General features: G+C 49.5%; 1 protein-coding gene across 1 annotated transcript; it reads right to left on the bottom strand.

Annotated features, from left to right (window-relative positions):
- Positions 1-7313: 7313 nt before the first annotated feature.
- Positions 7314-13295, bottom strand: MSX2 (msh homeobox 2). Its single transcript, NM_001135625.3, is given in 2 exon segments — positions 7314-8747; positions 12870-13295. Coding segments are annotated over 2 exon segments (804 nt in total). The 5' UTR covers positions 13249-13295; the 3' UTR covers positions 7314-8322.
- Positions 13296-13867: the final 572 nt, after the last annotated feature.

Raw genomic sequence — 13867 nt, 5'->3', positions numbered from 1 at the left:
GTGGGCATGAGTGCCCTGAAAAAATATTTCAGCAGCCCCAGGCTCTGGAAATCTTTCCTTCTGAGGCCTAATTTCCTTGGCATTTTCCTGCTCTTTGTAAGGGGGAAAAACAGTTTTACCTTCTCATGAAAGTGGGCTGTGGCTTAGTGGTGTCTATGCAAGACACGGATGCCCCTAACCTGGTAATAATTTAGATCTGCACGCTCAGTCCCAAAGGCGGTGGCTACTAGATCTGCACGCTCAGTCCCAAAGGCAGTGGCTACTAGATCTGCACGGTCAGTCCCAAAGGCGGTGGCTACATCGCACTACCCTGTGCCAGCACCTCTTGAGGGCACAGAGGCTGAAGCATGTTGCCCCGCCCCCACCCCACATCCATTCTCGATGACTTCACTGCCCAGTTGCTTTCCTGGAATTCTCAATCGAGATCATATTCCCCACACCCACCCCTGGGATTTTCTACATTGTCTTTTTGGCTCCTCTCTGTTCCCATTGCTAAACAAAGAGAAATCCAACCGGAAAGACTAGACGGGGCGAGCCGCTGAGGCAGTGGGAAGGAGGAGGAGATGAACACTTGCAGCCTTCAGACTTTCCCCAAATTGGCCAATTTCACATCAATAACTGCCTTATCCATCACCACTACCTTTCAGCTAATTTTCTGCGATGGGATTTCGAGAGGCACTTTAGCGCCTTATACACAATTTCTTTACAAAGTCAGTTTTTCCATCATCAAGCATTCTCAGCACTGAAATAAAAATAGGCAGAGCTTTGCCACTAAAATAGTGCTTTTTATATCAGACCCTGCAACCCAGAAACCCTTTTCAGGGAAATGTACACTTTGGTGGTTACACACACACACACGCACACACACACACACACTCTTCTAGTCTATCAAAGACTTAACCTCATCCAGGTGAAAAGACGCTGCACAGCTATCTGTCAAGCTTGGCTCTGTTTCCTTGCTGTGTGTCTTTAGGCAAGTCACCTCACCTCTCAGAGCACCCTTTTTATTTTATTTAAGATGGGAATGTCATTCCCCACCTATTGCTTTGAGGGCCACATGAGATCCTGAATATGAGAGTATTTGGACACTGGCATATATTTTATACAAAAATACAGGGGATTAAGAAAGGGTATGAAATAAAGGAAGTCACAGGCTGACTTCAGATGACACTCACCCCCTTCATCTTTGTTTAGAAGTGTAATTATTGCCTCCTCATGAATGGTAAACCACATAAAATGTAGACATGATGTGCTCTCTTGTAAAGCATAGCCTCTCAGCAGAAGCAGGATGGCGTAATGCAAATAACTGGGGCTGGGGCTGACATGGATTTCTGGGCTCTGAGCTCACCCACTGTGTGATTCCTGCCTTGCTGTGTCACCTCCTTAGGCAGTTTGCTGCTCTGGGAAAATGGGAGAAACCATAGTTCTTGAATTTCAGGGTTGATTGGAAGGTATAGAGTGAAAATGGAGTGCAGAATGCTGGGGGAGAGGGAGTGGAGGGCAGCCCGGGGTGGTGGAAGTGTTCAGGCTGGAGAGAGGCCTGGGCCTCAGTTGGAGGGTGAACTCCCCCTAGCTCACTTCTGGAAAATGGGGCTAAGAGTGCCTACTTCACAAAGTTGGTGAGAGGAACTAATAAAATGCTGCCTGAATACTGATTAAAGAAGCACCTGGCTTTAGGTGCTGGTCAGCACACCTTAGTGCCCGGGACCCCAGGTCAATATCTGGCCTCTGGGAGGCACTATTGCCTCGTGCTTTTGTCCATGGGCTGTGGAATCACGGGGTTGCAAAGTCCCATCCCAGTTGGGGCACTGCCTATCTACCCCACCTCGGACGCATTAATGAATGATCTGAGCCTGGTTCCCTTGGCTCCAAAGGAGATGGTAATACCTACCATCTCCCGGACGGTGGTGAAATCCACGAGCACTCACTAGCACCCGTGAGTTGATTGGTGTAAATCGCCGAGCAACAGTGTCTGGCACTTGGGAAGCGCTCAGTTACAGGGGGCTGTTATTATCTGCTTGGCTTGCTTCTTTGGGCGTCGAGGTGTAAGTTTAATGATGGGGGACAAGGGGCAGGGAGGAGGGCGCCTGGTCGGCTGCGATCTTCCGTGCCGGTGGAGCGGGCCGGGCCGGTGTCAGTGCGTATTTATTGATGGCAGGTATTTGGGGAGTAATTGAGCGCGGCGGCCGGCCCGGGGCGAGAGTGGGCCTCCACGAGCAATTAAATGTGATTAGGCAGAGACCTTCGGGATCCAGCTGGGTGATTGATAACCCGGCCGCATTCCTGCCGGGCCCGCGACATCAAACGGGCGGCCGGCAGCGGGCGGGGCGGAAGGGGCCGAGCGCCTGGACGCTTCCCTTCTCGCCTGCGACGCCCACGGTTCTATGGGGAAACCGGGTGACGCGCCCCCTTCCTGCGCAAGGGTCACTCCCTTGCTGGCTTGCCAGGTGCAGCTAAGGAGGGAAGGGCGCCGGAAGGGTCGAGGTGACTAGGAGCCCCCTGCGCTGGGCGCACCGCTCCTGGCGCACTGGGCTGGGCTCCCAGAATCCGCCACGAAATCGCTGGAACAGGGGAAGAGAGAATGGAAAAGAGAAGAGAAGGGGGGAAATAGGAGACGGTGGGAATGAGAATCAATTAGAAAACAAAAAAAATTGAGAGATGCCATGGAGGAGCAAAGTGACAGGCAAAGAAGGGGGTGGGGGAAGAGAGGGAAAAGAGAATTAAAAATGAGAACTTGAAAAGAAGTTACCGACAATAAGAAGATAGAGGTAAAAAATTAGAAAGGTACAGAGTGCGACAGACAGGAGAAAGAATGAAAGGTGGAGGAAAGGTAATAAAAGCGGGACAGCAAAAAAGAAACAAGGAAGAGAAAGAGGTGAAAAGGAGGGAGTGCAAAAGATGAGAAAGGAAAATGAGAGACAAAAGAATGAGGAAAATTGAGCCGAAAAGTCAGAGGCAGAAAAGACAGGAAGGAAGCTAGCCTGGGTCCTCCCCTAGCCTTCCCCCACCCCATCCCTGTCCCTGACTCAATTTCAGCAAATTCTATGCCCAGAGCCAAGCGCTGCCTGGTGCCTGGGAGACCTGGCATTTGCCCCCAAGAGCCTGACTCCTTCCCAGCCCAAGCCATCAAGCCAGGTCCTTCCCCCTCCAGGCAGGAGGAGGGGAACCCCCACATCCAAGTCTGGGGTGAGCCTTGGGCTCTCTGTACCCCAAGCCTAGGCCGCTAGACATAATTCACAAGTGGAGGTGCTGAGGGGCTGTTGCCTCGGGATCCTGGAGTCTTCGGAGCCAGGGAACAGTTTCTGTCTGTGCTGACTCCACAGACAGGATCAAAACAGCATGAAAGAAATCAGAGGGAGAACTTCGTCGGCAGGAGCTGGACTTCTAAAACCCCCTTCCGCCCCCATAGGCTTCAATATTAAAAAACCCCCTAGGAGTCTCAGACACTGTATTAATTAGTGCAACCACCCATGAAAAGTTGGGTTTGGAGCGGCATTCTTTGCCCTGTGTGAAAAACCAAGTCTAATAAACAATTGTTAAGTTGGCCTGTTGCCGCTGGTAAATTACATAGCATTGAAAAAATAATGCTTTTCATATTAGGCACTAATTAAAGGTTGGGACAGCATTAAAACAAGATAGGGAGGGGGGAAATCAAAGAAAATATAAAAATGTTCTTTCAAGAGTTATGGGAGGTTAATAAAGTATGTCTGTTAGAGTGAGCCTACTTTGCCCCCAGCTACAGCCAAACTGGAGCCACCACAATTGGGTCTCAATAAGATAATGATATTCCTTTCTCTGCTATTAAAAGCCTCCCAGTGCAAACTTAAAATGATTTATTTAATTTAGGAAATTATGAGGTGTAACTTCAAAGCCTCAGCCGTTAGTAATGGAAAATACCAGGTTGTTTAAAATTATAATAATAATTGTTTGGAGGACTCAGGACATCAAAGTGTTTTCATCAACAAATGCAGAGAGGTCCGGAGGAGGTTGGAAAGAGTCAAGGGAGGTGGATGGAGTTTGGATTTGATTATTATGAACCTTATCAGGGCAAGACTCAGGATTCCTGCAGCCGAGTCCTCTGTTCTGCTTTGAAGCGGGCTATTCTGGAAAGTAATTTTACTGCTTTTTATTTAGTTTGTAGGAGGGAGGAGGTGAGAGGGTGGCTGGGGGTGGGAGAGGGGGTAAAGGGGTCCGGGAGTTGACCGAGGGCTTTTCCTTGTTGCTGTGACCACTTTATTTTGTTAAAGAAGCCTGCAGCATCACCAATGCGGGGTGGAAAACATTTTTGCTTACAAAAATGGAAGGAGAGAGAGGAACAGACACAGTCAACTTCACCAACCAGGCCCTGTGACTTCGGGGAGGGTGTGTGTGACGTGGGTTCTTTTATAAATGAGGTTTATGCTTATTTCAAACCCAACAGTGGAGACGGAGTGGGGGTGGGGGAATGGCCTCTCCAACCCGTGGCAAATGAGCGGCTTTTATAGCAAAGAATGGCCGTGGGAGTTTTCATTCGGTCAGACAAGGTTCTGCTCAAAGGCAGGGATCCTCTTTTCAGTCGGGTCAGGCAGACGTTTCGCCAGCCACCGCTCTCAGCCAGGCCTTCACTGCCTACCTCCTGCCGCCCTGCTCCCTCCATTCCCCCCAAGATCGCCCAGGCAGGGCTGGGAGGGGGAGAGGGGAGGGCTGGATCTGAGCCCCAGGTCCACTGTGTTAGAGGAGCAATGAGGGATAGGAAGGGGAGCTGGAGAGAGACTGCAGACCTGGGATCTCAGGGTCTGGGGATCCAGAGTGCTCCCCAGGCCCTGGCGTCATTTCTGAGACACCTCCTGCCTGATTTGCCCTCACCATCTTTCATACCCACCTCCTCCGCTCACACTGAGGCCTGGATTTCCCTGCCGCTACTTATCAGCTCTGTGACCTTAGTGAGCCACCTCTTTGTGCCTCAGTTTCCTCAACTATACATGACATCTATAATACCTCTCCAAGGAGTGTGTGGCAACTAAATGAGAACACCGGCGGGGGTGGGGGGGAAGCCTAGTTCTGCACTCTGCAGGGGCTCCATAAATGCGATTTCCCTGCTCTCTTCCTCTCTTTCCAAAAAGCAGAGCTGTGTCTCTTGAAAAGTTTCGAACAAAGCACTGAAAGTATGGAAGGGTGGGTAAATTTGCGTGCCAGGCTTCTGGCATCGGACGCAAGGATATCTAAAGCCCGCACACTAACATCTTGCAATGCGCGCCTTCGCGGGTCCCTGGTGAGGGAGAGTCCTTTTGCCGCCACAGGTTGTCAATCTGGCCTCTGAAACGCCCTGTGTGCCCGACCAAGCCTGACCGAGGCCCGGACCGCGGTGACTCGGAACCCAACCCCAGACTGCAGGCTTGAAGGGAGGCCCAGAGCAAGGGGGCGGCCCGGCTTCGCGGACCTCCGGCTTGGTTCTCAGCTCGGTAACCCCATCCACCTATGAGGCTGGGATGCGTATGTTCGAGCCTGAACAACTCTTTTTCCCCTCTCCGAGCCTCAGGTTTTGTTTCGGCGTCTGGAGCGATGGGGATGGTGCGCAGTTCCCCAGACGGATTCCAGTCTAACCCGCCAGCCACGCAAGATGCAGCCCCTTTTCTCCGGATCGCACTCTGGATCGCGACCCCGTCCTCCTGGGGACGAGCAGAGTCTTAACCCGGAGCCGGCGTCTCCGGATTCCCCACCCGGGCTGAGATCGCCCGGGGCTGCGGGGTCCAAGCGGCGCCGGGAAGGAAGCTCGGTGGACAGGCTAATTAGGGACCCAACCTGGCGGCTGATGACGAAACCGGGAAAGGCTTTGGCCTTTGGAAAACGCAATCCTTAAATGAATATGGCTGGATTCCGGGCTGAGATTAGGAGTTCGAGCCGGAGAAGTCCAGCGGGACTGCAGAGACGCGCTTTCAGGTAGGTTTGGGTCGTTCCAGCGGCTCAGCTCCGGCGGAGCGACTGAGCAAGACAAAATCAGCCTCCGTCCCCTCGGTTTGGACCACTTCTGTGCTGGAGCTTGTGAAACCTCTGAACCACGTTGCCCGACCCCGGCCCCATAAGAGAAACGGAGTTTCCGGCGCCCACTTTCAAAGTGCGTGCGGGCACAATGGAAACGCGGGACGAAGCGCCAGTCCTGGTAGGTGCCAGGTGCCAATCTGCCCGCCGCGCTGTTTACGCAGCAAGAAGTCCTCGCATCCTTTCTGCCTCTGTTCCGAGTCACCGGAGCCTCCCATCCGAACACTGACCTCGGAAAGGTATCAATCATCAGGAACCACTTCAGATTTATTTGTGCAACAGAAAGCTGAGTTTAAGATCCTTCTCAGCGTCCTCCACCTGTCACCATTTTATCGTGACGCCTCAAAACCCAAGCCTGACAGCAGTTCTGTATTGTTTCCACTGGGAGAGGGAGGCTGGGTAGCAAAGGGACTTGAATGAACCACCTTCCCACTTCAAACCGAAGAGTGTTTGCTCGGAGTCCATCTCCTTGGAAGGAGATAGGAATGGTAAACGGAATGCGATTTGACACACTCCTGAAAGGGGAGCCGGCTTCCATCCCCCAGCCCAGCGAATGCACCTCGTTACCACGTCCACTTGCAAATAGCTATAAGGACCCTTTTCCTCAGTTTTAAGTTTGATGTGTTGGTAGCTGGGAGATTTCAAGTTCAAGATTTTCCCTTGATCATGTACAAATGACTTAGATACTGGCCGATCTCCGCCTCACCACTTATTTAAAGCTTATCTTTCACTGTACTTTTTCTGAAAAACTCCTCGCAGCAATTCCACCTCTTTTCCATGAGTAACAAGCTGCCAGAGGAAACATTTCAAAGTATTTCAGTAGTTTCGGTTCACTCCCCACCACCACCAATCACCCCAACATGGCTGAATCTGGCCACAACTCTTGGTTGATTTACATTAAAATATTAAAAAAGACCAGCTCCCCCCTCATGTGGGTAGCACTTTCGAGCTAAGCCCAGCTAAGAACAGAGAACACCTCTTAAAATAATTGTGAGTTTGGACAAACTTTACTGCAATAAAACAAATGCTTAATTTAATTCAGAATAAGAGATAACTCTTCAATAAAATATATCAAATTGTACAAGCACCCTTTCAAAGGGATAAAGGTATACCGGAGGGAGGGGAGAGATGGACAGGAAGGTGAAATACCAGGGAGCTTAATGGGCTGTTTGACAACCCCATTTTCACCAAGTCAAAACATGGCTTTACCTTCTGCCCCCCAACATGTAAAAAAGTATATAAAATTTTCTAATAAGTTTAGGACATACAACAGGTACACACATAGAGAAAGCATATTTTTTTTTTCTTTCTGGATCTACTAATTGTTCAAGAATATTTAGCATATAGGTAATGGTTACAAGATACTCATTTTTTAAGCAGAAAATTACTATACCCCCACCCAAATCACCTTTGCAATCTGTGAGGATGAATGTACCTAGTATTTCTCAGAAACCATCAATTCCTCTCAACAGGTTTTAACATTTTACTCTCCAATTATCTGAAATAAAGTTACCAACAGCCTTGAGAAGAATTAGGAAGCATTTCTAATTTTCTACCTCACCTCCAGGCAGTCTCAGGATTCTTCTCATTCCAGGTATTGGTCTTACAAAAATATTCTTAAAAAAGGAAAAACTTTAAAAATACGTGTGTGGTGGGGTGGTGGGGGGCGGGGGAGAGATAGGAACAACTGTAGTATATAAAGAGGTTTCTTTTAATGCAAGTAAAATGCAGAAATATGATGTGTCCCCTTCACTTTGAATAATCTCTCCATATCTAATATTTTCTGTGTGCATTGTGTCTGTTTCTTTGTTTTCCATAAGCAGAAGTCAATAATCCCGTAAAAATCATTGACTTTAGCACATTTTGCAAATAATTTGTCTCCCTCTTTAAGAAAATACAACAAATGGACTTACACAGTGTCTTTTGGGAAGGTGAGATATAGAAAAAAAGCACATATGTATATAAATTTTGCCTTTTAAAATAATTTGAATTTTTACGTCTGCTGTATAAAAATGTATTATATTTTATTATATATATATATATTTATACATAAAAACCATCAGAGCCAATCTTTGTGAAAGGAGAAGGGGGCATCTGGAAGATTACACCAAGAAAACAGGGCTTGGTGCCTCCGCCTACAGAACAAATTTCAGCTATGTCGTGTGGCCCTGTCGGCCTAGCCGCTTAGGGTGGTGCACGCAGGGTTAGCAGAGCAGGAGTACTGGCTGGTACTGCCTTCGTGGAGAGGGAGAGGAAACCCTTTGAAACAAGCATCCATCATGGAGTCCATTGATCTGGTCTTCCTTAGGACAGGTGGTACATGCCATATCCCACTGGCGTGGCATAGAGTCCCACAGGCGGGATGGGAAGCACAGGTCTATGGAACGGGTAGGATGCTCCATATATGGACGCTGCCTGCAGGGGCGAGCTGATGGGGAAAGGGAGACTGAAGCTGGAGGGCAGCATAGGTTTTGCAGCCATTTTCAGCTTTTCCAGTTCTGCCTCCTGCAGTCTTTTCGCCTTGGCCCTTCGGTTCTGGAACCAGATTTTGACCTGGGTCTCTGTGAGGTTCAGAGAGCTGGAGAACTCTGCACGCTCTGCAATGGAGAGGTACTGTTTCTGACGGAACTTGCGCTCCAGGGCGAGGAGCTGGGATGTGGTAAAGGGCGTGCGCGGCTTCCGATTGGTCTTGTGTTTCCTCAGGGTGCAGGTGGTAGGGCTCATATGTCCTAGAGAACAGAGAGGGGAGCGGATTAGCAAAAGAAAGTTACATTAAAATAATACTAAAAAAACCCCATCTCCCCCGTCATCTCTCTAGGTTTTTTCCTTTCGGGCCTCCCCTCTCAACTGAAAGCACTTAGCTTTAAAAAAAATCTATATATACATACATACACACACACACACACACACACACACACACATCTATGTATGGAAAGACATACTTTGTTTCATCTTTGAAAAAGGTACCTTTGTCAAAACTATGTGTGTTTCTTGGGGGGAGGGGGACCATATATAAATGGGTAAGTTGCTTCGTTTTTTAAAAATGAGTTTTTTAAGAAAAATTTTGGAAATGTAATGGTGTAACTGAACCTTCTATATGGAAAACAAACAGCATTAGAGATAACAGAAATAGAACGTTTAATGTAAGACAAGGGAATCAAGTGGTCAGTGAGAAATGAAACGCTATCTCTTCTGAGCATAATTTATCTTCTCTTTAAAAATGGGAGACCAGGTTCATGATTAGCCCAGCCTCCCTTGGACATGGAGACAATCACATATGGGAAGGAAAATGAAAAAGGTTTTAGCAACCGGGTTAGCTGTTTCCCTTGGTCTCCTCTCTGAACCAGAAAAAGTGGATTGCGTCAGCATATTTATGAAGGATAATCGTGCAGATAAGGTCTGTGGTAAATTAATAGCATCTTTGAATTTGGGGGCAGTCCCACGCAATAAACAGTCACACAGCTGTCATTGCATCCAGTCCACAGATTATAAAATCTGAACATCATTTTACAGATCTGGATGTGGGATAAGGTTCTTGGCTGGGCGCTTCTGTAATATAAACTTGACTAAGACGAAGGGAAAAATTAGCTAGCCCATAAATGTAAATGTCAGGGGAAATCATGCTGCCTCCGAATTGAGAGCACGTGATGACATCTTAGTCATCCCCTCTACCCGTTCTATGGCTTCGGGCAAATGTGTAAATGATTTGTTTGTCAGGGGGAAAAACAAGCAAAATAAAGGTATGCCAACAGCATCCAGACTCCACATTTAAAATGGATTCAATTACAGCAAATCACAGACTGGGACATCCTTGTGATTCCATAGCATCAACTAACTTTGGGCTTGTCTTCCTCAAGGGTGGGTGGGCGGAGCAGGATAGAGCTGTGGTGATAGAATACTTAACAATTAATTTTCTGCATTTGGCTTTTACGAGCTATGCTAATTTTCCAAATGTGGCCACGGTATTAACTCTAATGTATTCATGGGAGAATGTTGCATTTCTTGTTTAGTTACTTTGGTGGCCCAAGAAAGAGTTTACACTTCATACTTGAGGGTGACACAGCACAAGTCCCAACCCAGCTTCCATTTCCAACAAGAGATGGATTTGTTCCAGTGTCGCATTATTACCCATCACTTTACTGAATCAAAAAGAGATAAGAGGCTTTGTAACCAACCAAAGAACAGAAATCTGGGAAAGGGAAGGATAAGAAACTACCATAAAAGTCTATACTTCTGCATTTGCTAATCCCTAAGTTACTAGACAGCTGGGGAGCCAGCTTCTTAATTTACAAATTAACAACACTGTCAGAGACTCTCAAGAGACCAGCAAAATTCTCGCCCTTTCTAAACTAGGCCGGGCCCTCAGGAGGACCCAGGTGTCTCAGCTCAGATACCAAGTTCCTAGTGTGTATATACTCTTGCTTCTGGCTCTACGTGGGGTTTTGAAGCACTGCGCGCCTGGGCAGGGTAATTCCAGCTGGTCCTTCGGGTTACATTTGAATTATGAAATCCAGGTGACCGGGATCGCACATGTGTATCAAAACCATGAAGCTATGAGGCTTCCTCCCAATGCAACACTCCCCATCCCTCCACCCCCACCTAATTTTAAACCAGCCAGAGGAAGGATGCGATTATATAAGGCAAAACAGCGTTTATCCTACTTCCTCCAAATAACAAAATCAGGCCCGGGCGGGTAGCTCCCTCTCGCCCCAGGCTCCGTCGCCTGGCATTCTCAGGACCCACTGCTCTGACCACAGGGTTCCCGCTGCCACCTCCAGGCCCAAAGCACCGACAATTCTTCATGGTGTTTTTTTTTTTGTTTTTTTGTTTTTTTTACTTTAAGTTCCGGGATACATGTGCAGAATGTGCAGGTTATAAACTCGGTTCTCAGAATTTCTGGTTCTTTTCATGGGAAGGTCACAGCCTGGGCCCGAGGTTGCCTTACCCAGAGCAGGGAAGCTTGAGCACAGGGCAGGGATGTTTGGAGGGGTAGTAGTCATTGCCTTTCCAGACCCACAGGCCTAAAGGATGGCAGGATTCCTAACCTCTGGACACTACTCCATTTAAGGCCTGTATCATTGGCTGGGCATAGCCGTAAGCTATGTACTCAATATTTGTCAAACAAATTAAGTCTTTTAATTTTCTGAGCCTCTACCTCACTGTCGATAAAGTGGGTAAGTAACACTAATCCCTCAATGTGGTCCACAGTACTAAAATTTTAAGCGTACCCAGAGCCCTGTCTGCCACCTGGTAGGTGATCATTAAATGGCCCCAAGATTTTTTTTTTTTTTTTTTTTTTTTTTGGTCAGGCCCAAACTGCCGATTCCTCTCTGAACTTTGCCGAAATGTCCTCATCTGTTAAGAGGCCGGCTGCTGCCCTACAGAGGAGATAAGATAATACGGTGAAAAGTGCTATAAAGCACTATCCAAACTTGAGTTTAAATTCTTTGAGTCCCTTAATCTCCTCGCCCTTTGAATCTTTCAGAGTTTCTAACAGGGTGGAGAGAGACTGCCAGAGGGGACAGCCACTGACGCCTGGGTATACGGCCTTGTTTTGTTAACAAAATACATTGCGTCTAGTCTTGAGGGCTGAATGATGTAAATAGTGAAAGGATCTCTCTCAGCTTTGGAGAAAGTCCCTCCACAGCCCCCACCCTCACCTTTCCTACAGGTAGGGGATGGGGTGGCGGGAAATTAGGGGGTAGAGAAACCATAAAAGCCAAGAGATAAAAGTAAAAGAGGCTGTCAAGGATGACGTCTCCAAATTGTAAAAGGACTCAGGGACCAAAAATGGATGCTGAAGCGGAGAATTCTCTGCAGCCTCAATTCTCAAGTGGGGTGCAGGTGAGGATCTCTACCTAGTCTCTCTGGGGAGAGGACGCAAAAGTGGTCAGGGCATATCAAACAGAGGAGCAGGGCGCGGGCAACAGGTCCCCCTGGCCAATCAGTGGTTGTTGGTAACCTGGGACAAGCAAAGGCCGTCTTCTTTAAAAGCCTCAGCGTCCACGTCTGAAAAATAGGGTAGTCACAAGTCCAGTGTCTACACTTGGGGGTTCCAGTGAGGATCTCGATCTGGTGAGCTAGTGAGCATCACTCTGCAAACTCTCAAGCCCTGCTGGAAGGCGGTTCATTATCACTGTGAGCCAAGAAGAGCCCGTGCGCTTCTGGCCCCAGCCCGCTCCCGGCGAAGCTTAGAACCTTGCCGGGGAGGTGCTGGCTGCGGAGACCACAGAGAGACATTTCCTCCCCGCACCAGACTCTGATGCCACCATCCCTGGTGCCACCATCCCTTCGTGGGATCCGGCTTCGACACCCGCGGGACTCACGAAAGAAAATGGTTTCTCCTCAATGTCTGGCTAAGCCCAGTTAGCTCATCTTTAAAATGGGGGCACAACTCTCAGGGTTGAGTTTTGAACCTGTCTCGTTCCTGGTACATCCAAGTGCTCACTGGACAAGGATCCATCTCCTTCACTCCCCAGGCAGAGACTCCGGGGAACAGTGAAACAAAAACAAGCCAAGTGGCCAGAGCGCAGGGCCGAGGGCTGTAGAAACGGACCACCGAGCGACCCCGTAAACCCAGCTGGGGTCCGCTCTTGAAAGAACAATCTGTATGTCGAGGGAGTCTCAGACACACACAGCGCGGTTATTACCCAGAGGGTGTCTTGGATGCGGACGGCGCACTGGGCGCGCCGAACGCCCCGGGCACCCAGGAGTCCAGAGGCCCTGGGCTTGCTTTCCCGGGAGTGTAGCGCACGCAGAAGGGTCTCGGTACCCCCAGCCCTGGAACACCCGCCCCCCGCTCCCTCCAGTACCCCGCGCTACCTCCTACTCCTGCCCCGGCGCGCACTCACTTGGCGGCGGCGAATATCGGCCGGGTTCCTGCATCCACGCCGCTCCATCTTCTGAGTTTTCCGACTTGACCGAGGCGGTCTCGAAGGGCTTCACCAGCGGCCCGGGGCTGTGCGCTTCCCGAGCGCCGTGCCCCGACAGCAGCAGTGGCCGCAGGGTGGCCCCGGCCGAGGCGCTTTCGGCCGGCAGCGGGGACGCCTCCTTGGGCGGCTTCTTGTCGGACATGAGCGCCTCCACGCTGAAGGGCAGGCTGGAGACCTTGACGCGGCGCTCCTCCGCGGCCCCCTCGGCGCCCCCAGGCCCCGGGCCTGGTCCGGCCACCACTGCTGGGCCCTCCTCGTCGGGCGAAAACAAGTCATTGCCTTTGGACGGAGAAGCCATGACTTCTCTGCCCTACGTAGCTCCCGACGCGCGACTCCGCTGGCAACCCGGCAGCGGCGACTCAAACTTTTTTGCTGCGGAGACGGGAGGGGCGCGCTGGGAGCTGAGCCTTTCCTCCGAGGGGAAGTGGGAGACGCGCGCCGCCAATCCGCGCCGGGCCTGGCGCTGACGCCAGAGACGCTCGCCTCTGATTGGCTCTTCCCGAAGGGGCTGCCCCCTCCTTTTTTTTTTTTTTTTTTTTCTTGTTTGAAATAAATTAGGAGTTAATTACAGGAGCAGTCAGCAGAGTTGTTATTAGGCGATCCCTGAAGGGTTATAATCACGCCGAAACTGAAAAGCCCGAGACCTAATTAAGAGCGATTATTTAAAGCGGAAGTTCGCCGAGTCCCATTTCTTCTCTCTTTTGACCCTTCTTTAAAAGGGACCCTGCGCCCATCCCACTCTCCCTCTACAGCCAGAATAAGTTCAAGATTCGCAAACAGCATTGCAGAAACATTTACGAAGCCCCTACTATGCGTCAAAATTGGCTTACGTTACAATTCCAGAAAGTCGGTGCTGAAACTCACAGGCCAGTATCCCTGTGAAAGAAATGTATGCACTTAGAAGAGTAACTCGCCAC

The sequence above is a fragment of the Pan troglodytes genome, chromosome 4, assembly GCF_028858775.2.
Source record: "Pan troglodytes isolate AG18354 chromosome 4, NHGRI_mPanTro3-v2.0_pri, whole genome shotgun sequence".
Classification (NCBI taxonomy): domain Eukaryota; kingdom Metazoa; phylum Chordata; class Mammalia; order Primates; family Hominidae; genus Pan; species Pan troglodytes.
Note: the sequence above shows the minus strand (reverse complement) of the source record. Positions and strands in the feature narration are given on the sequence as shown.